Here is a 26,185-nt window from a genome sequence, read left to right on the forward strand (position 1 = left end):
CTTTGACAATTACCAATAGTGTCCACTGGCTTCAACACAGGCATGCAACTGCCCGTTGAAAAAAAAAGAGGAAAATTTTCAAAGGCACAACGTAAGTGCAGAGCGAGGCAGCCGAAATGCCACGGGACATGATACCCACAATGGTACCCTAGAAAATGTTCAGGTTTGTTATGCTCTTAGGTGCATTGTTAGCATGTACTAGGCTTATTTTACATGATTGTAGTAGTTGTAAACTGTGCTATGGCAGTACTTAGTACTATTCTTTATCACAGATACAAGTTTAACATCTGTTAAATAACAAAACATATGTGTCCGTGCAAAGACTGTTGTATTTCGAAGAATGTTGTTAACATGGTGTGCGTGTGTGTTTACGCAAGTGCACAAATTCATACAAACCTTTCATTGTATGTACATACAAACCCAAATATTTCAAATTCCTACACAGAACCAATTTATAACAAAATCAAGATACAACATTATTAATGCAATCAGTGTTTTTATTGACAGTTTTTGTTTGTTCCCTTACATGCATTGTGACTATTCCGGGATCTTTCGTTGTTCAATCTATGTGTATTATATTCCTTTGCCTTGTTTTCTTTCATACATTTAGTACTTTTACAATTTTATAAATTTCTTTGTTTTGGTGTGTAACAGATTTAAAGGATTTGGGTCCTTTTTGTAGCACAAAACACAACGTTCACAAATTTACATTAATTTACACAATTTGTAGATAATGATATAAGAAGGCTTCCCTTAAAATGTTACTTAATACTGAGGTGCTGTAGTGTTTGATAAATGAGTAAAACAATGTCACGAAAATACGTTTTAAATGCAAAAACATTTCCTGTCCTGCCGAGACGAAAACTATTTTCATGACTTGTTTTACTCATTTCTCAAAACCTACAGCACCTCAGCAAGTAATATTTGAAGGAAGCTTTCTACCATCATTATCTTCAAACTGTGTGAGTTTAATGTAAATCTAAGGACATTGTGTTTTGTGTTCTACAAGTACCCAAACACTTTAACTCCATTTTGATTCTAATTGTAATGTTTTACTTAAGACTTTTAATTCTGTTCACTGTTCATGTAATTCTGCTGCTGGTAGCGATTTAAATAAAGCAATTCTAACCTGTCAGTTTTTCCTGCAGAGCGTGTGGATCTTAAACTACTGGGTATCTCGCCTTGAATCGGAGGGCAGAATTGGCCTAGCTGACCACCGGGATAGAACAACCAATCCTCTTCAGAGATTCCTATTTCAAAGTTGGTCTGTAGTATGTTTGTAGCCATTAAGTTTCCACCAATGAGGAGATCGTCAATTCCCCAGTTGTCTCTGTCATCTAAATAAGATAAAATAAATATTGACAAAATAATAGGCCTAGTTGTCAACTTTAATTTCATTTAAATGTAGGTTCGTAACATTTTTACAGTTTCACAAAATAGACTGGTTACCATCTGCAAGGAAGTTCATGGTCTCACAGCATGCGTACACACAAAGAGGCCGTACTTGTTTGCGGTCCTCTTTGTGGCGATGTGCAGTGAAGGGAGGGCGGCACATCAGTCAGTCTTGTATAGTTGCCACAATGTGCGAGTTGCGTCGTAATTAAAGTGGAAATGTATTGAAGTTTACACTATTGATCGTAATTGAAATGATCTATTATAGGATAGCATTCTTTTTGTAAGCGGGCAGCACCCCCTTTGCGGGACCACATAATTGTTTGTGTTGGATCATTATTGATGAAAGTTACAACTGAAGATACGTTAATCTTCGCACTGTTTCTTTATCACTGCTTCTGCAGACGAATCCTATGTTGCAGCGATGTGCCAGACCGGAGCGGGGGGAGTGAAAGAACCCGCATCTTTGGCTGCTCGTCATCGTTACTGATATCATCGTCACAACTACTTTCTAAAAATGGCATCCAAGCGGAGACATAGCTACACCGTGGAGTTGAAACGGAAAGCTATCGAGTTTGCTGAAAGTCACAGGAACCGTTCGATAGGACGAGAGTTTAATGTGGACGAGTCGATGGTTCGTCAGTGGAGAGGACAGAAGGCGACTTTGGAGAAGCTTCCAGCCAAGATGAAGGCCATGAGAGGGGGAAAACCAAGTTGGCCAGAGCTATAGGAAGATGTCAAGGAGTTTGTGCTCGGCAAGGCAGGGCGTGGATTGAGCACCGTCGTCATCAGGGCTAGAGCAAGGCAGATTGCAGAGGACCGCGGCATCACCAATTTTATTGGTGGTCCTGCTTGGTGCCATCGTTTTATGAAGAGAAATGACTTGTCCATGCGTGCAAGAACAACCGTCGGTCAGCGGCTCCCTCAAGACTGGCAAGGATTGATGAGCAACTTTGTCGATTTTGCAGAACGGAGCATCACCAGGTTGGCGCTCTCGAGGGACAAGATCCTGAACATTGATGAAGTGCGTATGACGTTCGACGCTCCCATGAACAGAACTGTCACCGAGAAGGGATCGTCAACAGTGACTATAACTACCACCGGACATGAAAAAACCCACTTCACAGTGGTTTTAGCATGCAAGCGGGAAAAAGCTGAAGCCGATGGTTATCTTCAAACGCATCACCATTCACCAAACCTAAAGAGAAGCTACCCTCTGGTGTGGTGGTTGTGTGTAACAAGAAAGGTACGTTTTAAACCAATCATTCAAACTATTCCATTGCCGCCTCCCACTTTTCTTAATCCCTTAATTATTTTGCGAAAGTTTATTATTTATTATTCTCTCACGATATTGTTTTTTCTGTGACTTAATAATTATATTTCTTTTCTTGTTTGCAGGATGGATGAACAGAGATGTGACGGAGGAGTGGGCAGAGAAGTGTTACAGTGGCCGCCCGGACGCCTTCTTCAAGAAGACCGCCATGCTGGTACTGGACTCCATGACGGCCCACAATGATGAGCACATCCGGAAGGTCTTCAAGGCTGACCACGAGACCATCCTTGGTGTGATTCCTGGCGGGCTGACCAAGAAACTCCAGCCATTGGACATCACCGTCAATAGAGTATTTAAACTGCATATCCGTCAGGCGTGGGAGAACTGGATGGCGGAGGGTCTGCACACGTACACAGCGACAGGGAGGACAAGGCAAGCTACCCACGCTGAGTTCTGTGGATGGGTGGCATAGTTCTTTGTGTACGTCCATTCACCATTCTGCTGTTGTGGTTGAGCTGAAGAAACCGCTGGCCGACAAGAGTGTAGCCTGGATGTCTGATGTCAGTATATAGAGATCGTGGGATAAATAGACAGGGGACCAGTCTATTTCGCTGTGACACGAGTGCAGCCTGAATTTCTGACGTCAGCATATAGATCGCTAGGATAAATAGACAGGGACCAGTCTAGTCTAGCCCGTGTTGCGCTGAGAGAGGGAAATGACGGCGGTTGATTAACGTTTTACAAAGGAAACACGGAACACAAATGGGGTGGGATTTTCAACAAGCATTTTCAACAGGACTTTGTCATCACACAGGCACGTTGCAGGTTTTGTTTTCGTTTAAGAAAAAAAAATTATTTAGAATATTTTACAAATGGTCTTTCTTTCAAAAAATACCGTTTTTTCTCTTAATTATTTATATTTCGGCCTACAAGCCGCCCGGAGAACAAACCGCAGGAGTTAAAAAAAAAAAAATCAACATTTAAATCTCGGTTTATAATCCGAAAATTACGGTTAGGAGATTGGTGCAGACTTTATATCAAGATCAAGAAACAGTTTTGCTTAAGAATAGTGTTGGTTTAACCCTTACACCAGTGTGTAAGTCTTGATAAAGTATGCCTTAAAAGTACATCAACAAGTTTTCTGAAATGTTCCAGGATGGAAAAAACTCAATGACTGGACTTCATTCATGCTGTACTCATAGTGTATATTGGATGCTCCGACATACAGAGTGGTGTGTGTTATGGCTGAGATTTCTTTTATTTTGTTAATCTTAAAGACACTGGACACCTTTGGTAATTGTCTGAACATATGCACAACATAACAAACCTGTGAAAATTTGAACTCAATTGGTTGTCAAAGTTGCGAGATATTAATGATAGAAAAAACACCCTTGTCACACCGTGTTGTGTGCTTTCGGATGCTCGAATTTGAGACCTCAAAATCAAATTCTGTGGTCTCAAAATCAAATTCAAACGTTTTAGCTAGAAATAACTTCTTTCTCGAAACGACATAACTTCAGAGGGAGCTTTTTCTCACCATCTCTCCATTGATCGCTAACAAGTAAGTTTGTATGCTAACAATTATTTAAGAGCAATTACCAATAGTGTCTTCAGTTTGCTAAATCTATTTATTGAATTGAAAATGACATACCTGTATATCTTGGCTGCCAGAAACGAAAGCGTGTAGCATTGATGTGGAACATTGGTAGCTTAATGTTATGGAAGGTTGGCATAAGGTGTGCAGTGTAGTGCAATTCTTTAAGAAGCTCCCACGTGGTGCCTCCATTACTGGAGTATTGGACTAAGACAGCGTGGGATCTATCAGGGGAGACTGGACCTTGTGAAGGGCAACCATAGCGGAAAGTAAACTGCATATATTCCATCATGGTACAATCAAGATCTTGTGTTACGAGCATCCTTGGACCACCAGTGCCCTATGATAAATACAATTCAAATAATGACAACTTTTCATCCGGTGCATTGCAGTGACACTTATGAAAAGTGGGAAACAAAAATACTGTCAATTTAAACACTCACATATAGTCAAACACTATCAAGTTATTAAATCCATTAGTTGAACAATCATTTCCACCAAACCATATGAAATTGGTCACTCCTAGTGTTAAAGAAGAACAAAATTTATCATAAAATACTTTCATAATCTGGCTGTCCTTCATATGGTCATTTTATTGGTTGTTTTGGCTGGCTGCCAAAAGGCGCCTATCTATGCATGTTGCTCAAACAACCTACACAATTGTAAGCTAGGATGATAAGCTTTACTAATAACAATGATTCAAGCGCATTTTGTAAAAAAATCCCCAAAGGTTTAGTATCTTTGGGTTTTAAATATGGTCTGTACATTTGTGTACAAAGAATGTTGTTCATTTCTATTCATTCAAAACAGCACTGGATTAAAATTTTTGACTGGGGCTGAAATTCTTCTCTGGAATGTACAGACCTATTTGTTTTTGAAGTCCGATGATTCAGTCTGAAAGAGTATCAAATAAAAATAATTTAAAATAATGTTAAATTAATAAAGACAAGAGGCTTAACTTTCACCACTTTCATGAGGAATCTATTTATTGGAAAATGAGTGCATGACCAAACTTAGGCGACCCTGTTGAAACTTTAAATTGACTCATCTTAAGATTGTTTTTTCCCCTGTTTACCTGTTTGAAGACAGCGGCATTTCCAGCTACCATGATGCTTTCACACATTCTACCAATCGTCACACCGTAGGCACTTGCCCAAAGAGACGGTGACAAGGGTCCCTGAGAGAAATCGTCCTTCAACATCTTGGGCAGTTGTTGTTCAGGAACGCAGCGAGAACCACCAAAACCAGAATCACAGCTAACAAAATGATAGAAAGACAATAGGCTTGATCCATCTAGTTGTCAAATTCTAAAAAGGCTTCACAAATGTATCACTGTAACTTGGCTCGATATGGGAGTTGCAGGTTTTATGACTTCTGACTGGTGCCACAAGAACAAAAGATATTGAAAAAACAATGAAACTACCTATGATAGGGCGAGATGAACAATAATAATAGTAATAATAAAGACTTGTAATGCGCACATATCCGCCCTGCTGGGTGTTTAAGGCGCAGTAAAAACCAAAAACAAAACAAACTAAATCAGACAAAACAAAATTAGTCTTTGAAAACCTGTGACATTAGATAAGTTTTGAAAGGGTTTTAATTGAGATCTGAAATGGCAAAAATGTACTCACACACACTGGCCATCCTGACATCCCCCATGGCCAGAACACATCCATGGGCAGTTATGGAGACCTAAATGGACAGAGTCTAAAGCCCAGATATCCTGGCTTGCATCAAAGGTAGGTTGGGACCATCGGAAACGAGTAGAAGGAGACCTGGAAAACAAGTACATACATGGAATAATTTCTCAGCCCAATTAAACTTGATAGGATGCATATTTGGCTCAAGCAAGCAAGTTTGAACATTACAAGCTGTAGTTTTGAAACTTCATTGCAGATGTTCAAAACTTTCGCGAAACGCTAGTTAAAGGAACACGTTGCCTTGGATCGGACGAGTTGGTCTAAAGCGTTTTTAACCGTTTGTTATAAAACACATATGGGTAGAAAGATGTTGTAAAAGTAGAACACAATGATCTACACTAATTTGCCTCGAAATTGCGTGGTTTTCCTTTTACTTTGCACACTAACACGGTCGGACATTTATGGGAGTCAAAAATTTGACTCCCATAAATGGCCGACCGTGTTTTGCGACGAGGTAAAAAGCAAACCGTCCATTTTCGAGGCATGTTTGTGTGGATCATTGTATTCTACTTTTACAACATCTTTCTACCCATATGCATTTTATAACGAAAGGTTAAAAACGCTTTTCAAAGACCAACTCGACCGATCCAAGGCAACGTGTTCCTTTAAAGCTCAACATGGTTAGAAATTCAACGCACAGTCCAGATGATCTGAGGCTAATCTGTACGATATGTTCTTAACTTGTTAAGGTTTTAGATGCTTTTGACAACAAGTTATGGTAGTGAGAGAGTAGTGAGGTATAAAATCGCCATTGGAAACCTTGCAGGGTCGTTGTCATGATAAAGGACCAAGATGAGTTCCAAAAGATGAAAGTTATTTGCAAACATTCCCTTTGCACAGTAATCAACTGACGGATCTACACATAATGGTTACTTACACTGCAGCTTGAGTTAGATATACAGTAACTCTAGTCCACTTGGAGTGCCTATCAGCCGCATAAACACTCCCTAAATCATAGCCTCCGCATCCCATATCAGGTGGAATGCAATCCTCCTTCACTCTATGCCAGTTCTGTCCCATATCTACAGAGAAATCCAAGACAACTGGGTTCTCCGATGAGGAGCCGGTGGTTTGGCCACATCCCACGACGATTTCAAATTGAAGAAATGTTGCGGGAGTTATTTCAAAGTCCCACGTCTCGGCATACCTCGGAGTCCCTAAATTGGAATTGAGATGAAAAGTATCTGATAAAAAGTATTTCTTCAAAACAAGATTTTTTAAAAATTTTGTTATGTAAAGCAACATGATTTAAGGCAGCCAGCCATGCAGGTGAGATTAGCATGGCCAAATGAAAGAATCAACGGCCTATTTGCAGAGCCATGACTTCCCACTTTTCTTGCAAGCCATGCTCTTTTTTGTACCACTTATCATAGAAGAATTACTTGATAAACTAAATTATGCGTGAATAATTATAGATTGAGAGAGACAAAGACATGCACACCTGGTTTGTTCAACATAATGTTATTAAAAGAAATATCCTTAAAACTACGAGCTGCTACATCAGCCTAGGGTTATGTCCAAGCAGGAACAATAATCAACAATTTGAGATTGTAAAGTTTGTCAGGTTGACATTAGTTTAATCCCCTTTTCTTAAACCACATTCCTTAGAAAGGGAATTGTTTTTCAAAATGTTATAGGCTATCAACAGTTGCAGTGCTTCTTAAAGGCAGTGGACACTATTGGTATTTACTCAAAATATTTGCATATTTTGCATAAAACCTTACTTGGTAACAAGTAATGGGGAGAGGTTGATAGTATAATAAATTGTGAGAAACACCTCCCTCTGAGTGACATTGTTTTCCAAAAAGAAGTAATTTTCCAAAAATTTGATTTCGAGACCTCAGAATTAGATTTCGAGGTCCCGAAATCAAGCATCTAAAAGCACACAACTTCATGTGACAAGGTTGTTATTTCTTCCATTATTATCTCGCAACGACCAATTTTGCACAGGTTTGTTATTTTATACACTTTAAAGTTGAGACATTTCATCTCACTCACTATTTATGTCGTTATAAATCTGTACAAACTTTGTTAAAAAAGAAAGTTCCTACTTACCACTTCCACCGTCAAATACCAAAGCATCCCGTCTTGATTCACAGTACGCTTTCTGGTTACCAGACATGACAGAGTACCAGTTGGCAGTAAGTTGTGTGTCAAATGAATCATAGAAGCCTTGTGAATGAGTGTCATTAGCACCGATCAGAACGTTATCTAGAGCCCACTGAGCCTGTGTAGTATCTATAGGTAAACAAGGAGACACAAATCAAATGACTCTATTTCCTCATGACTAGGTGATCCAAAAAATAAAGTCCCCCAATCTAACCACTGACTTCACAATGGGCCGTATTCATAAGAAATAGCAATTGCTTTGTTTAGGCATTTGCTTACATCTTTATACAGATGTATGTATAAAGATTTAAGCAAACGCCTAGAAAAAGCAATTGCTATTTCTTATGAATACAGCCCAATGACTAGAACAATTTGTCGTCTAGTTACTGAATCAGAATTTCTTGATTTTTGCAATTGTAGTGAATGGTACAGTTATGCAATAAATCCCTAGGGCGTGACCACTTGAGGGGAGGGGCAGCCTCGTGTAGCCCTGCTGGTGGTAGTCCAAATCCAGCCATCAACGAGTAAGCATCTAATGTGTCTCTGTAATGATTGGGCTCTGAATGATGGACTCGACTAAAGCCAACGACTAGGCCTATAGGCTGTAAAATACAACATAATTCAGAATCATCAATGAACCAATGTTGGTATGAATGAGATTGGCTGTTGCCAGCTTGGTGTTTATATCCCCTTGAGGGAGTGCAGGGTTCCCTTGATGGGAAGATCATCTTAACAAACAAAACAATTAAACAAATTCAAAAAGCTGCATAAACACCTCCGAGTATCAAACACCTATTACAAACCTAAAGGCACACTGTCCGCGGCAACACAAGACACAGTGACGCTCAAATTCTCAAAAGTTCTAACTATAGAGTATTGTCATCCGAAGTGGTTTAGTTTTCTGATTTGGAGCTTCTACTTTTTTTAATTTAAAATTATAAGTGCGGTACTGAATCTTTAAGTGAATAGTAGAAACAATGAAACAATTGACCGAGATCACACTAATAGCTGTAATTGTAGTATACAAATATTGACTGCTTCGAGTGCCATGGTTAAAACTCCGACTACCGAAATGATCACCGGAGCGTAAAATGGAACGGTCCGGGAGCACCATGGGAGTCATAGTTTTAACCATAGCACAAGTAAAAGCAGTCAATACTTGTTTATAACACCCCAACAGACTATTTATCATCCTCGTACACGTAACCTGCGTACGCGCGTTTCAGATAAAGAGTCGCAAAACTGATTAGGTTCGAGTTGAGTAAAAAGACGTTTGGGCATCACGCGCGCCATGTAATATAGTTTTACTATTTCATGGCAAACGACTATCACACGGCAGCCGGGTTTCTAGTTAAACTAAGACATATCATGTGACGCCCTCTAAACCAATGAAAAGGCAGAATATTTGTAAGGGGTGTTATAATAGTTTATACATCTATACTTACCCATTGATACAAATGGCTGCCACCACCTGAACACTGTGTCATTCGTCTTGGCTTCAGCTGGTAATTTCATAGTGATCTACATTGTCAGTTCATAAATTATGTAAAAAGATTTCTAAGTTTTTAGGTTCAGTTAAAAGGTTATGCACTCATTGATTGATTTGTTCATCTGCTACTATGTTGATTTGACAAGTCGCGCTTGATAGTGTTAGCCAGAAATGAACTGTCAGCCTTCATGGATTATTTGCTTTCCACTTGTTCTAGTTTTCAAAACAATTTCATTAAACTTTGAATCATTTGGAATGGTTAAGAGGAGAAAAACAATTACAAGGTCACTGAGATGGAAAGCCAAACAACAATCCTCTGGTATTATCGTTACAGCAGGGAAAAACGTACTAGTTGGCATGTCTGCACGATGCAGCTGTAAAGCATGTACCTCGCCGAGCATAAGACATTTTATAATATGAATGATAAAATGAACTAACCTTAACTGGTGAGGCAAGCTCCATAGAGGTGGGATCTAACTCTTGCAGTGTGTGCCATGCTATGCCATTATTACTAGAATACTGCACAATAATAGCTTCACTGCGGGAGGTAGCAACCTTACAGAGTGATCCTCCATTCATGTTGCCAATCCGTACATAAAACTGAAGGATTCTGCACAAGGAAGGAATAATTTACAAGATTTTATCTCTTTATCCACGATGCAAGTTTAACATCTATGAAATTGCTGCGGTACCCCCTGCTGGAATTCAAACTTCCCCCGGCAAATCTCTGTGGTCCAGTTGGTAAGCCACTGCTCTAGAATGGACCCTTCCCATGAAATATGCTAATTACATTCACGCATGCGTACAGACCCTATTGGTTGGCAAACACCATAGAGTTGTGCACTAAGCAGACGCCCAATCGCGTGTGCGTCACGCACCCATTAGCCGTGTACAAAACACTGCGATTTTGCCTCATTTTGCCAACCAAAACGTAAGTGCGCATGCGCTATGTGCAAACATATTTCATGGGAAGGGTCTATTGCAACGGACATGGGTTCGAATCCCACCTGAGTAATATGCCTGTGATTTGTTTTCTTCAAAACTCAGCAAAGTACACAGTATACATTGCTTACACACATCAGTAAAAGGAAAACAAAAGATGTTTCATCTTCAAGCAAACTTGACAACAACGGTATGATCGAATGCTACAACTGACTGACTCAGAGCTCCTAATAATAATACTAATAATAATAATAATAATAATAACAATAACAATAATAAAAAAGACATAATATGCACACATATCCACCCTGCTGAGTGTTCAAGGCATGGGTGGTACGACCATTTTTGCAAGTTGTGCCCAACATAAACAATGGACTGTTTCACACACAGCAGTGCACAAGGTTCTTTGCCAAAAAAATGACTTTTCTTTGTAAACAAACTTTTGGCAATTTTATTTTATATGTGTTTATTTTATTTTACTCCATTGGCTGTATTTTTATTATTCTGTAGTTGTATTGTAATGTAATTTCACAAAAATGCCAGGATTAATCCTTCGTGCATCACCAAGCTTATCCACATCCACAGTACTTAAGCATGCAGCATCAGAGTCCAGCTTTCTCCAGAAGATGATCAGAGCATACTGATCGAAACGTCCAGTTGAAACATCCATTCTTTTCAAAACCACCCCAACTCATTTAGAGACAGTCATTACATGGTGTTACCGCAAACCTTTCCATATAGTATTTCCACCATGCAAAGTTTCAAATCCTACTTGGGATTAATCCTATTTCAAGTTAGGGTTTGTCTTAGGATGGATCATAAGGTTGGGACTCGTCCTAAGTCCTTAGATTAATCCCAAGTTAAAAACTTTATGGTGAGATGTGCTCAATAAATGCAGAACTTTTATTGAGGTTCTAAATGATAATGGATGATTTATGGATGTAAACTTACTTGATGGTTGTGGTATTGAGTGGGATTGTTCTTGCCTCTCTGGGTCCATCTGATCCAAAGTATAATGAATTATCCATCTTGACCATGCCACAGCTTTGACTCCTTGTCCCTGATTGAGGGTTACCCCAAGATGAACTCACAGAGGTCTCAAACTTATCCATCATCCCAGTTGGATTCTCTCTAACTGGCAGGCAACTTGCTCCTAAAAAAATAATAATAATAAAAAGCATTTTTTAGCACCAAAATCCGCCTAAAGGGCGCTCAAGGCCATTTACAAATTAAAAGAAGTAAAACAAGCAGGCAATAAACATAACAAAACATTTAAAACGACTGAAGGCATAAACAGGAATTCCATGACAAAACTGTGAAATTAAGAGATTAATCTGTTTCAATGAAAACAATTACTCAAGAAGACCATCATTTAAAAACACTTGGCCCATAATACCATGGGTGGGCACAGAATACCGACCCCCAAGTGGCTAAAAGTAACGATAGAAGACCTTGTTTTTAGGTCAGTCTTTTTAACTCAAATGTGCAAATACTCTTGCTGCATGTAATTAGGTTTTTCTTAACATAAATATTGTTTTCTTCCTCATATTTTTCATTTTCCAAAGTTTATCTTTACTCTTTTTTAAATGTTTGTTAAAGATCCTATTCCCATTTTAAGATTGCATTGATAGACTTTTGTGTCACAGTGGTTAGGTTCACTTTTATTAATCCTGGCCATCTTAAAATGGGAGTGTCCTGTCTGTTTTTATAATTGTCTTGCGTGATTTGTCAGTGTTCTGTTTCAATTCCATCATTGGTAAATGTTATAGGTGTCACATGTTTTTTAAGTTTACATTCGGTGTTTCTTATACTGTTATATTTTTTCGTTAGTATTGTATCTTGTACTGTTTGTTGAAATCTTGGCCAAATAAATAATACCATAATATATATTTGTTTACAAACAATGCATCTTACCTCTGTATCCATGGTCACAATGACATCGTCCTTCTCTACAAACACCATGCCCATGGCAGTCATCCAGACATGACTCCCCTATGTACACATCACCAATACTGAATGTCGGGGCAAACTTATCCTCAACTTGCAACCAACGAAATTGAGTTTTCCTGAAAGAGAATCAATGATGATGTGTCAGTTTGGAAATAAAGTCTCAACTGACTAATCTGCACCTCTAGATGCAAGGCAGGGGTTGATCCAAGTTTTAGAAATGGTGGAGTGCAAACTTTGAGGGTTAATTTCAAAGTTGGAAATTGCCAGTAAGTAATCCTGCTGTTGCTTTCAGACGAGTTGATCAAGTTGTGGGTCCGTGTCCCAATGTAGTTTAAATTGTGCCTTTATTTTGTTACCCACCTGTAGATAAAACGAATCAGTCCTTATTCTAACTTACCTTTTTACAAACTTAATGGAACAGTCTTATTAGCATAACTCACACTAGTTTAGATCACCAGGTACTCAGACCGTGGTTTTTTGCGTGCACTGTTAACCCCATGGTATGTTCCTTTTGTTGGAACCAGCCTTTGTTGCACACACAGTACTGTTTGTTGTACCATTAGTTACTTTGTTCATATTGTAAGGAAAATACCCCCTTTTTCACTATAATGGTACAACTGTATTGTTCAGTGCTCAGCTTCCTCCCCTGTGGAGGATATGGACTAGTCCAGCTCAGTGACTGTTGAGACCGACAGCTAGTATCTTTTTAATTTGTGTTCCTTTGTCAAACTTTACATTCATGCCTTCACATGTATACTTTATTGGTACAACCCATTGGACCAATTCCTGTTGTTCAGATACTTGATGTGACATTTGTAATGGGCCATTTGTAACATTCTTTTCCATGAGTGACATTTCTTTAGTGTTTAATTTCACAGCCCTGGTCAGAGAATACTAGACTGGGTTGAGTTAGCTTTTGGGTTGCTGCCAGGCAACATCTTGTGTGTTGGGGGCTGAGGCTTGGCATACTGGGTTGAGTACAGTACATGATGTGTGTATTTGTATTTGGTGTGCTGCATGCTAGCTTCGATTTCATGTAAGTTTCCTTGATAATGTAAAGGGTATTTCTAATGTTTTAGAATACCCACTTTATTTAACTAGTAGTTCTGTACCAGCCACAAATTCGCTACATTTAGTTTGCCCCACAATATTCTGTTTAATTACATGCATCTAGTCAATTCTTTGTTCAACCCCCAAAATCATTTACAAATTTACCCAGTCAGTTTCCCTTGTGGTTTATATTGATACATTTTCAGTACACATTTTCAATACTCATTTTCTCAGTGTTGTATCAATATAAGAGGGCCCAAGTCTTAACCTTAGAGTTTAAAGTAACTTTGTATGTAGGTTTTTGAGCAGTAATTAAATATTGCTACTGTGGCTGGAAGTAAAAGCCACCCCTAAAAAAGTTGTTCGTATTTTAAATTGTTTGTTGCTCCCAGTCTATGCTACAATATGGTGGAATGTTTCTTTAAACCTTTGACTAGTGTTTCATTAGGCTTATTGTAACATGCATAGGTGACAATAAAAGCGTAGTCCAAACAATGGGCTACAAAACTTTGGTTGTAAGTGTCCCTTTATTTTCAGTTTAATGGTAGATAGAAGAGTAACATTTTAGGCCCTATATTCGATGCTCTCTTTTGCAATGTAGGACATTTATTCAGAAGCATTTTTTAATTTATTTTAATTTTTTTTTACCAATTTCAGAAATGTAAATTTCATTTAATGTTTTACTTGTCGATCAATTCGTGTTGTTCATCAGTCAGCAGAAATGCAGGGGGGGGGGGGGCAATGTTGATTTGAAGTTCACAGACCCGTCTTTATAATTTCATGTTATAAACCTCAACATAATTTTCAAAGATACCTTGAGAAATATTTGATTTGAAATATTAGCACTAATGCTAAATTGAAACAATAGTACGCACTTGTATTGAATGGTATTAAGAAAAAGTTGACAAGATTAAACCGGAAGACTCATTACTAATTTCATGATATCAGGAATATAGTTTCTGGGGCTACTATGTAAAATCTTAATCATAAAAGGAAATTGTTTGAAATAAAAGTAGTAGTTAAATAAATAAAAAAAAATTTGGGGTTGAACAACATTTTATTTACTTGAGTGGGATTCGAACTGACAACCTCCGGATAAACGTATGGTGCTCTACCAACTGAGCTTTCTGTAACCCATATGTTGGCGGTCTCCCTGTTTTGTCAATATTTTTGTTTGGGGTGCACCCTGACATAGGGCTAGATAGCTCAGTTGGTAGAGCGCCGACATGTTAATCTAGAGGTCGTTGGTTCGAATTTCACTCTAGTCAATTTGTCTTTGTTCAACCCCAAAATGATTTAAAAATTGACCCAGTCAGTTCCCTTATGGTTTATATTGATTTATTAGGTCACACCATACATCTACAAAATCTAGCTAACAAAAAGCATCTTTTTAAATGAAAATTTCAAGAATAGAGAATTATTAAAAATTAATTGTTCATGCTTGCTTTCGCAACAACTTGATAAAACTTCTACTAGACCTACGCCTTTGAATGGTTTACAGTAAAATGCGTTTTACAAATGCTGTTATTATTAAGAATGTCAGTATAAAAAATGCTCTTACTTTTGAACGATGTGCCGGGGTAGACGTATTAACACCAATCTCCAATAGGCATACTGTCCTACATGGTACAAACTGCCTTGCTCATAGCCATCCCCCGTCTCTCTGCAATGTCCTTCATCATGGCTGCTAGGGTAACACGTAGCAATCACCTGGTCCCAATGGAGACCATTGTCATGAGAATATTGAAGGTAGACTGGGGCAAAGCGGGTAAATCCAACAGATAAACAACCTATCACAATCTGAGAAAAAAAGAGAAATCAGAAAGAATATATTAGGGGATTTGAGGCTTGCAGGGTGAGTTATCAATATACATTAGGTTTACGGTAACACCATGTGTGTTTATCCTTAAGTATGCACTAATCCTCCAATCAGTGCAGAATGGAGTGGTGATAAAAACCAATATTGCACGGCTAATATCACTACCTGCATTTTGTGTGTTCATAGAAAGTTTGCTTGAAGATAAATACGTTATCACACGCGCACTCTAGAAGCCCTATATCGTTCAGTATTCCACTCACGCTTGTGTGATAACTTGTAATCTACTTGCCAGGTAGAGTTTGTTCTTTCGACGACTGTCTTGCTACATATTCTCCTGCCGCGGAATACAACAGTTAATCTGAAAAGAACTGTTCTGCTTTTTATTTGAAATATATATATACATCTATGCAGCTTACACTGACCATCCTTTATTCTTACCACTTAACTCTGATTGGTTCTTAGCCACCACATTGTAAACTAATAACTTTGATCGTCTACAACTTTCCTGATTTTCTTCAGGAAACGTTCCCTTTGCTCCTCTTTTTGCTATAAATGAATAAGTCTGTGTTTGTAATTGTTTATGCCTCTGACGAAGGTCCTGTTTGGATCGAAACCTAGGGCTTTCTCCCCTACTAGTTTTATAAATCAAAAGGAGTATATATCGACACGTCAGTGCAAAAACAATGTATCTCAGTTTTGCATTTGCAAAAAACATTGAATCTCAATTATGCAAGAAACATATCTAGCACAAAAATGCTCCATGCATATACTTGGCTTGTACTTGTGAGAACTTGCAGGCAAGGGGTGTAGCAATCATCATTTCATGGCCAAACCATTGCTGTTATGTTTATGCAAAAGAAAAATATTGTTTATATACAAAGAGTCACTACTCTTTTATTCCCATTCATAAATGCATTTTTGGTTAAAATCCCCCCACAGTAGTGTGGATGGGGTCTACGAACGAATACTTACCGGTAGAGTCGAATTACCAATTTGCATATTCCCTATGCCGCGAGGCAAAAATGCTAAGACTTTCACACACAATAGCGCCCTCCACCGTCCTACCCATAACGCCCCGCGACATGCCCGTCACGGAGCCGTCCTCTTTTCGATGAGGTTGTGTTTTAAATCTGTTCCACAGTTCAACCGTTGTCTAAACCTTATCCTCGCTAAGAGTGCTTAAAAAGACTAGAAAAATTGTAGAGTTTTAGTTGCTGTTGTTGTAGTGAGTTGTGAAATAAACTATAATTTGATTTCGTTGAGAAAATAATGTGTAGCGTAAAGAAACTGGGGAGGGCTTCGACTGTCACTACTGGGGTTACGTCTGTCATGGTCCAGAGTAAATGGTCCAGAGTAAATAGCCGGTTTTGTAAATAAGCGTTAGGATTAAAGTAACAATGGAGTAATGTTTCTTTATTTAAGTATTTAATACTATACGTGTAGAATGTTATAGATTTCCTTAGTGGGGCGAGCACACATACTCTAAGTTTGGGGTGAGCAGTCACGCGTGTGTTATACTCGTTAATCTATTGGAACTTTTCTTCGTACGCCACACAAACACCTGTTTTGCAGACATGAACAGAATATTGGAATTCGCAGAGTTTGGAGAATGCTGAGAATTCAGGATTCACTACATAAGGAAGGATTGCGACCATCCTCGTCCCTCACATTTTTAATTCTTCAGTTTCGGGGCGGAGGTCTGCAGAGTAGCAGAGTTGAGTGGGCGGAGAATTCCCTCTGAGCATGCCCACGTTGGAGCGGCATTTTTAATTGCCGAACTGTGATGTTCGACATGTGTTAGTTTCGCCGTTCCTGCACGGATCAATCCGTGAAGCCTCCAGTAAAGTTCGTCGCTTTTCCTCCGAGCTGCGGTCGTCGGACTTTGTTGTACCGGTTGCGTGAAGCAACGACGGTACGAAAGCAGAGAGCACCGAGGGGGCCGACCATTTTTCCACACCGGGCTTCATCACATGGCGTACCTTGGAAGAACAACAATCTACGGGGACATTTTCATCAGAATAGGCGAACACTGGTCTTCAGCTCTCTCCGAGAGAGTCGAGGTATTTCAGAGGCTGTTGGGTCTTCAACCCTATTTTGCCTAGGCTGCTCGCCCCCCGTTTATATTCAATTCATGTCACAACTGGTTAACTGCCTTTTTGTATTGCCTTATTTTTGTTTACGTAATGGTTTATATTAAATTTAATTGAACATACTTGCTGTTTCATATTATGCTGGTCTGTTTGACTACTTTTGTTACCCTTATTTTTTTAGGGCGGGGCTATTTTTTGAAGTCTCTGGCCTTTAGGAATTTGGATCAGAACAAATTGGGGGCTTGTCCAAGAAATGCAAACCAAAAGCAAAGCCAATTCTTGTTGTGTTGTTGAAATTTAAGGTTGAACAAAAGTCAAACAGATCGTACCATCATAGGGTCTAAGCACTATTAGTTCAGTATGGCTAGTCCTTTTGATGCTGAAGAATTCATTAGTCGTAAAGAGTTTTCCTTTCACCATTTAGGACAGTTGAAGAAAGTAGATTTAAGGGCCGTAGCAGATGGTGTAGGTGCTAACATTACAACAGCCATGCGGAAAGCCGAGATAGTTCAGGCTATTGGTATTCACATGGGCCTCATAGAAGGGACAGTCGGAGCTCTCGGGAGGCTGCGCCAGCGACACTCCGTCGCCCGGCTTGCAGTCCTCCAGCCGGCCTACGCAGCCTCTGTCGGCTGCGTCGGCCGGAAGACCCACCGATCAAAGAGAGGTTGCTTACCGCTCCCCCTCCTCGGTCAGTGTGCGTGGGTCGACCCAGTCGAAGGTCAAGCGCCCCGGCAAGGCCAAGAAAGCCGGTGCTGGGGCAGCGACCAAGAGAGGAAGGGCGAAAGGTGGCTCTGGTCCGGAGCGCACCGCCCACTTTCCCAGCACCGCCTCGGGGTCTCTGAAGCCGGAGGGCATCCCCCCTCCGCACAACTCAGAATACCCGGCCCGCACCGACACCATGGATTCCCCCACGACGGTTGGTGACGGCCTTTTGCGAGGTTTGAAGACCCACAAGGCACCCGCCCACGCCATAGGCTGTGGGGCGCTGGCCATGGGGAGAAGGATTATGGGTGCGGAGTCGGGTACCTGGGACTCCCCCGGGATACCCCACTCACAGGGCCCGCCCTCGTCTTCGGGTTTCACCCGTTGCTCGGGCATCACTGTCACTCAGGTTTCCTCAGAGAGAGCCTCGGATTCGTCCCGTGAGCGGGTACCGAATAAGCGGCAGAGGACCAGAAAAGACCGTCATCTTCGGTCGTCTGACGACTCCTCACCTGACAGCCATAGGAAACATCATCGGGGTAGCGAGCCGCTATCCCGAGTCGAATTCGTCACGGCTTTCCAGACCTTAGCGGCCTCAATATCCGGCCGGAATTTCCCCAGTTTGCGGGACCGTACACCCAGCCCGACCAGTCCGGTCATGGCTGGGTGCGCCAGGATCGAGGCGGCGTACCGTGCACGGTCAGCCACCCTCCCAGCCACCATCCCACGGTCACCACGCAGGAGGTTGCATGGGGTGTGATGGATCAGGGTGATGTGCGGTCACGCACGGGTGCTTGCCACAATCCCAGACGGGGATTAGCATACACCCCTCGGGATCCTTTGTATCCGATCGGGATGCAGAGCACCATGATTTGTTAAGCACAGCCCTACCTTTGGGTGAACAATCAGGGAGTGTATCCGACCCCCCCGTGTCCGACAAGTCGTCCCCGGAAGAGGACGAGTTGGCCACGGCAGTTCAACGGCTTTCAATTGCCGAAACCGAGTTGCGCCTTGTCCAAAGGGACATGGCCCGGGTGTTGGATCTCCCCGCCGAGGAAGCGGGGGACGCCCCCTCTGAACGGCGGTCTTTTAAGAGGACTGGCCCTGCTCCGAGGAGTGGGAATATTTTCCCGGCTATGCCACTCGACCGGGTATGCGCTGACCGCATCGAGAGCATTATGTCGGCATCCTCTTGGACGGCCTACCCCAAGCAGGCGGATTTATATTACCGATTTCCCCCCGAGGATTTCGATAAATATTTTTCGACCCTGGCCCTACCGGACTCCGCGGCAGACAAGCTGACAGGGGGTCAACCTCTTCCAAACTTCCCTTCACCGACAAAGCGCACATCGTCTTTTCTACTTCTCTTGTCTGAGTACCTCACGCTTGCCGGCGATGAGGACTCGGCAATCCCAGCGGACATGATGGTGGCGGCCCTCCATTGCCTGGATAATGGCCTGCGCACTGTCCTAGATCAATTTACGAGAGTATCCACCCTAGCAACATCTGCCCGTAGGGCAAACGTCCTAGACGCTCTGTTCCTCCCGTCTGCCGGGGCTCGCAAACGACTTGATGCGCTCCCCCTAACGGGACGAGACCTGTTTGCAGGGAAATTCCAGGAGTCTATGTAGGCCGAAGCCAGGCGCCTCAAGGCCACAGAGAAAATCAACTAAAGGAAGCCGCGGACCTCCGTACCGGCGGCAAGGAAAGGCAAGCAAGCCTCCTTATCAGTTTTCCAACGTCCTTTCCTTGAGCTATGTACGTGTGTTGCATTTGAATGACTGAGACAGTTTTTCGGGTATGCATTCGTGCGCATAGTAGCAGTAGTATGCAAACTTGTATTTATGGGACAAAATTGCACGGCGAGATCGATCAATACTGAGAACTAAGTTGAGGGCTAAATGTATCCAAAAACAACCGGTTATTAACAGCTCCAGCTGGTTATTACCAACCGTTTCAACTCCCCCATGTGACGCGCTCTCCACCAATAGGAATAGCCGTCTGAGGTGTTAATGAATAAACATTTTGAATCCGGGGTCTGAACATATTGAAAAATAACGTAACGTACCTTAAACTGTAGTACATCGCCCGATTTCAATGCCTGTTTACGAGTGATAGCAAAGCGATCTCCTCCCTGCTGGTTAAAGACTAATGCCTTCATTCTAACTGAACTACAGTAGCTTCCTGGTTCACCATTACTGATACCCATCCATAGACTGTCATGGTTCACACCTTCATCCTGTACACAAAATACAGCAATTAGTTCCTAACACATCTTTTGTTATAACGATCAATGCACTTTAAATTTGTGCCCACCGATTTCAACATAACTGTTCCTAACTTAGGAATAAAGGCACTGGACACTATGGTAATTTCTCTAAATAATTGTGAGCATAAAAACTTGGCTACTTGGTTACGAGCAATGGAGAGCTGTTGATATTATAAAACATTGTAAAAAACGGCTCCCTCTAAAGTTTTCGAGAAAGAAGTAATTTCTCACTCAAATATTTGAAGTGAATTCGAGACCTCGGCTAAGAGCTAGAATTCAAGCATCTGAAAGCACACAACTTGTGCGACAAGGGTGTTTTTTCTTGCAGTATTCCCTCAAAACTTCAACAACCAATTGAGTTCACAGGCTCGTTATCTTTTGCATATGTTGAGATACACCAAGTGAGAAGACGGTTATTTGACAACTATCAAAGGTGTCCAGTGCCTTTATCTTAGGATATGTTAATGTCGCTAAGTTAATTGCGATGTTGGAAACAGTGTTATGTTAAGCCGTTTTACCAGGAAACAAACTGAAGAATTAAAGGTGGGTACCTGGACAGGTTGAAATGACACCTACCTGTGCATATGTGTTATCCCCTACTGCTGCACTGAATTCATTGCCAATATACACATCATCTAGAGCCCATTGGTCTCCAAATACACCATGTTTAGGCTGCCACCAACGGAACCGGGTGTTCTCAGTCTTTGACAACTGGGGAAGCTTTTGGTAAACAAATCTAGGATTAAACAAATATATAAATGAAGATGAAGTCATTGAAATTAATTTTCCTACTTTATTGACAAGTTTATTTATCAACCTAATTAGTTTGCCATTAACTTCTTGCTAGAATTTACAAATCTATTAATTGAAAACTAAATAAACTATTGTGCATTCTAATTAATTTGTTAGATTATATGCTTTATATTGAAAACATCAAGTAAAAAACTACAAGGGAAACTGACTGGTTAAATTGTCAATAATTTGGGGCTGAACAAATGACCTCCGAAATAATTTGGGACTGAACAAATGACCGCTCTACCAACAGAGCTATCTAGAAGCATTACTTGAAGTAATTCTGCTATTCTAATATAAGCAGAAGGCTTACTATCAATCTAAGCTATACTAACTTTGCTTCTTTATAATCAGTAAAGTATAACTCCAGAAGCAATGTATAAAGTTATTCTGCTGTTCTCAAATAAGTAGACCAGACATCTTTATTTAATCTACTTACTTGGCTTCTTTGTAGTCAGTAAAGTATAACTCCAGAAGCAATGTCCATGTAATTCCACCATCATTAGAGTACTGTAGTAAAACTCCTTCTTCTCGCTGATCAGCCCCACGGCAGTTTTGGTCCGAGCCATCGCCGCCGAGACGGATGTAAAATTGGACAAAAGAAGCTGCTCTGGTGTTGAGGTCATGGCTAACGAATTGACGAACGCCAGGCTGTAAGCATAACAACATGCAAATGTTTTTATTTAGGAAACTTTCTTGAAATAGATACTTTCAATAGTAGAATCAATAAAATACCCGCAGTACCTTTCCCGAGTCTTGTAAAAACATCCACATGCGTATTGCCAATCCAGGGCATATATCTTATGACCAGACCACCAAGATTGTCGGTAGGTAAAGGCAGTTCGAATCGTTTACTTCAGCAGCAAGAAGTGCAACAATTTAATAGATGTTAAAAGGAACATTACAGAATTGGTAAGACAAAAACTCGTCTAAGATCACAGATTTTAATAAAACTTACATGGTCTAATGATGACAGAAGAAAACATCCCTGAAAACATTTCTTTCTGAAATGTCATACTTGATGAGAAATAAATTAAACTAATTATCTGTTTGGAGTTTATCGCTCAGTGAATGTTTTGGTTTTTAACATTTTTTTTTAAATCAACGTCATGCAAAATGTCTTATAGTGTTTTTACTATTTTCTTGTGACCCAGATGGCCGATTGATCTCAAACTTGTACAGGTTAGTCAGTTTATGTATATGGTTGATTGCATGAAATGCTTACACTGCCAGCAACTGTTTTGTTATTTAAAACCAATTTTGTAATGTTCCTTTAAACCAAAACCAAAAACCTCTATAAATAGAATCGACCTACTCCTGAGAAGTACAGGGAGGAACCCGAAGTAATGATTCCACATCCATCCTCGCCGCTTGTCACTGTTCCACCATGAACTTCCCTCCAATCAGATAACAGAACAGCTGCTTCCTCAAAATCTGATTTGACAGAAGAGGCAAGGTATCCAGGAGAGCACGTATCACCATGGTAACCAGTTCCGTCACAGCTACAAAGAAATGCAACAAAGATTGATGTAGTTGTGTTTAGAAGGACATTAATTTCTTTGGGTTTTTGTTTTTTTTCAGATCAGGGAGTGTTATGATAAATGTCTTTTAATAATTATTGTACTATTTTCAACGATTGTGAATTATGTCGCAATTCAGCGGTATGCTGCGATGACATTTTAAAATAAAAACCATTTATATAAATAAATGTATTTGAATTAGGAAGTCATAAATCACAAGCTGATCAAAAATATCAAGGCCTAATTTCAAAGAGCTGCTTAAAAAAAAAATTTGTGCTCAATAACTTTCTGCTAAGCTTAAATGAGCAGGATACTAGTCGTAACTGATACATGTGGAGATATGTTTTGCCTGGCAACCTTTTCTGGTAGGCATAATTTGTGTGTGCTAAGCTACTTTTTTGGCTTAAGCAGCTCTATTAGGTTGAGCCCAGGGGCCAATTTCATAGAGCTGCTTAAGCAAAAAATTTGCTTAAGCACGAAAATAGCTCGCTTATTTTACACATGTTTCTGGCCACAATTTCATGCCATATACAATGCTTATGACTAGTATTTAGCTGTTGTTTACTTAGCATAACAATTGAGTGGTATCTTGGCCGGTAATCTGATTTTACTAAGCAATGAATTGTTTGCTTAAGCAAAATTTTGTGCTTAAGCAGCTCTATGAAATTGGGCCCTGAGCTTCAATCTGGTGCGCTTGAACAGGCGGCAAAGACATGTTTACGCACATTTTTCAGCAATAGAATTAAGCGCACAAGTTTGCCTACTGGTAAACGGCTTCTTAAAATTGGGCCCGGTTTTCCTTAAAATGGATTTATCAATATACACCACAAGGGAAACTGACTGGTACACTTTTTTAAATGACTTTGGGGTTGAACAGAGAAAAATTTACTAGAGCGGGACTCGAATCAAAGAACTTTGATTTAATATGCCGGCGCTCTATCAACTGAGCTATCTAGAAATGATAAAAGCATATACCTGCAGATGCCATCCACACAGTGTCCATGTCCAAGGCAAAGCTTGGGACATTCTCTACCTATGTATATATTATCAATAGCCCAAGAGTCGTCCTGACTGAAGACCGACTGTCGCCATCTGAATCTTGTGGATGACGTTCTGAAACAAGATCAAAAATCTCCATGACGACGGTGATTGTTTGGAGGAGTACTAGGCATGATGTATTAAAATAACAAATAATAAAAGGTACTTATATTGCGCTATTCCAAAACATGATCAAAGCGCATAACAAAGAAAAGGATAAATTTAAACTTGCAAGAAACAAATCATTAATCTACTATTTAGGAAAGAGATAAGTTTGGAGTTTTTTCTTAAAAGTATAGCAACACAAGAACATTACATTAAAAGTTTCAATTTTTTGTCTTTTTTTCTTTTTCATTCAAGGGTATTAACAAAAAAAACTATAAACAAAAACACACAAAAACATTGTGTAGTTGTTAGTTAACAAGCTGAAGTTTCCAAGGAACTGGAACACCACTACTTTTATACTGTTCTTCAAAGGCTTTAAGGGCGAGAACTAGCTACTGGCTCATCCAAACAAATTAAGTTGATAATTACCGACCATGTTGTGGTCACCAACCATACCATAAAACAGGAGAGCATCTTGCGGCCACACCATAAAATTAGACAATGCCATTAACGTTGATACAGAACTTGACAAAACAACTACATGGCTCAAGAAGGCCATTATGGATCGGACACAGGGTGAGGATACTCTTGACAAAGACGACAGGGGATACAAGCTCCAGAAAAGTTATGACTAACTAGTCCAAACCATGCCTCCAACACCCTCTAGAATAATAATAACTTTACTTATATAGCGCTATTTACAAAAGCAATACAAAGCAACCAAACAAAAAGAGTATAAAACTACATAGAGGTGAGTTTTTAATTGGGATTTGAAGGAACTCAGGGAATTGGTTCAACGAACAGATTGAGGAAGACGATTCCAGCATTTAGGCCCAGTTGCAGCAAAAGCTTTAGATCCTCATTGGTACGTGATCGTGGGGCATTCAATACAACAGCTGAAGATGATCTTAAATTATACAAGGACTGGTGGGTGTGGACAAGATTACAAAGATAAGTTAGAGCGTGATTAGACCATAGAGTTGTCCTTACTCTATGATTAGACAGTGATTTATATGTAAGTACTGCAACTATGATTGAGTTATAAAGATGCAATCGATAACTTTGACACATACCTTGTTGCTGGTGGAAGTAGCACAGTAACTAGAGTCCATTCACCATACTGAGTGTCATCATAAATACTGGCACTATGGTAGTCATCTTGACAAGCGCTTTGACCTGGTAGGCATTCGTTAATCACAAGCTGCCAGGTCAAACCATGGTCACTAGAATATTCAAGATACACCTTCTTATCTGAAAGGATATATAAATATTGTTAGAACACTGGACACCTTTGGTAATTGTCAAAGACCAGTCTTCTCACTCAGTGGTGTATCTCAACATATGCACAAAATAACAAACCTCTGAAAATTTGAGCTCAATTGGTCGTCGAAGTTGCGAGATAATAATGAAAGAAAAAACACTCTTGTGACACGAAGTTGTGTGCTTTCAGATGCTTGATTTCGAGACCTCAAAATCTTAATTGAGGTCTTGAAATCACATTTATGGAAAATTACTCCTTTTTGAAAACTATGTTACTTCAGAGGGAGCTGTTTTTATACCATCGACAGATTTCCATATACTCGTTACTAAGTAAGTTTGTATGCTAACCATTAGTTTAAGTAATTACCAATATTGTCCACTTTAAATGCAACTCAAATATCAAAATAAAGTAATAACCAACAAAAAAGAAAGACCCATATGTATGAAAAATAGCGCAGTGACACGGGGGAGTTGGAATGTTTTTTTAAATGCAGGCCTAATTCAAGCCATTTGGTGCACTGTTTTTTGTTGTACTTAATTTTTTTGCGCACAATCTTTTTTAATTTGTAGGTGGACTTTGTCTTCGTATTTTGTTTCATTGTGGCGTATTTTTTACTCTATTCCAACATGATGTCAGAGATTTGTACGTGTTCCCCCACTTTCATGAGGACTGCATCTTTGGAAAATGAGCGCATACAAAAATTGAATTTCAACTTGAAGCCCCCTTTTGAAACACAAAGTAGTAATAACATGGGTGTACAATAAACAGATCACGTACCATCTCTATGAGGTTGGCCATAGCTTTGTCCACATCCCATCACCAGATCAAACTGTAGTATATAAGAGACACCTATCTGTAAACTCTGGGTCTCTGCATACCGAATACCACCAGGCTCACTACGGCCAGAAAACCTTCACATCAGGACAAAAAACAAGCAATTTAACATCAAATTTTACAGATTTGTCTGAGAGCAAAAATAAATCGGATAACAGACTTAAGTGAGAAGAATATCATGCCTGCCTTTTGCCACCCCTGTATGCTTTGTTTTTGAAAAGGCAAGGGCACCAAGGCAATTTCTCCTTGG

At 40.0% G+C, this 26,185-nt stretch overlaps 2 protein-coding genes across 3 annotated transcripts in view; one reads left to right on the forward strand and one right to left on the reverse strand.

Moving 5' to 3' along the window:
• Positions 1-1,069, forward strand: part of LOC117305707 (E3 ubiquitin-protein ligase TRIM33-like) — an 11,848-nt gene extending 10,779 nt beyond the window's left edge. The window contains exon 3 of the mRNA XM_033790578.1: positions 1,062-1,069. Coding sequence (XP_033646469.1) covers positions 1,062-1,069 — 8 coding nt within the window. The remainder of the gene's footprint in view (positions 1-1,061) is intronic.
• A 60-nt stretch (positions 1,070-1,129) lies between these two features.
• LOC117305717 (reelin-like) overlaps positions 1,130-26,185 on the reverse strand; it is a gene marked incomplete at its 3' end in the record, with an annotated part of 65,643 nt that continues 40,587 nt past the window's right edge. For both annotated transcript variants that reach the window (XM_033790588.1, XM_033790589.1), the window contains 18 exon segments: positions 1,130-1,337; positions 4,317-4,599; positions 5,335-5,515; positions 5,894-6,037; positions 6,840-7,119; positions 8,018-8,200; positions 9,517-9,592; positions 9,999-10,170; positions 11,454-11,655; positions 12,417-12,568; positions 15,064-15,302; positions 20,185-20,355; positions 20,962-21,121; positions 21,617-21,828; positions 22,493-22,679; positions 23,673-23,810; positions 24,914-25,091; positions 25,879-26,012. In XM_033790588.1, the coding sequence (XP_033646479.1) occupies positions 1,130-1,337; positions 4,317-4,599; positions 5,335-5,515; positions 5,894-6,037; positions 6,840-7,119; positions 8,018-8,200; positions 9,517-9,592; positions 9,999-10,170; positions 11,454-11,655; positions 12,417-12,568; positions 15,064-15,302; positions 20,185-20,355; positions 20,962-21,121; positions 21,617-21,828; positions 22,493-22,679; positions 23,673-23,810; positions 24,914-25,091; positions 25,879-26,012 (3,300 nt within the window).

Source organism: Asterias rubens, unplaced genomic scaffold (assembly GCF_902459465.1).
Source record: "Asterias rubens unplaced genomic scaffold, eAstRub1.3, whole genome shotgun sequence".
In the NCBI taxonomy this organism is placed as follows: domain Eukaryota; kingdom Metazoa; phylum Echinodermata; class Asteroidea; order Forcipulatida; family Asteriidae; genus Asterias; species Asterias rubens.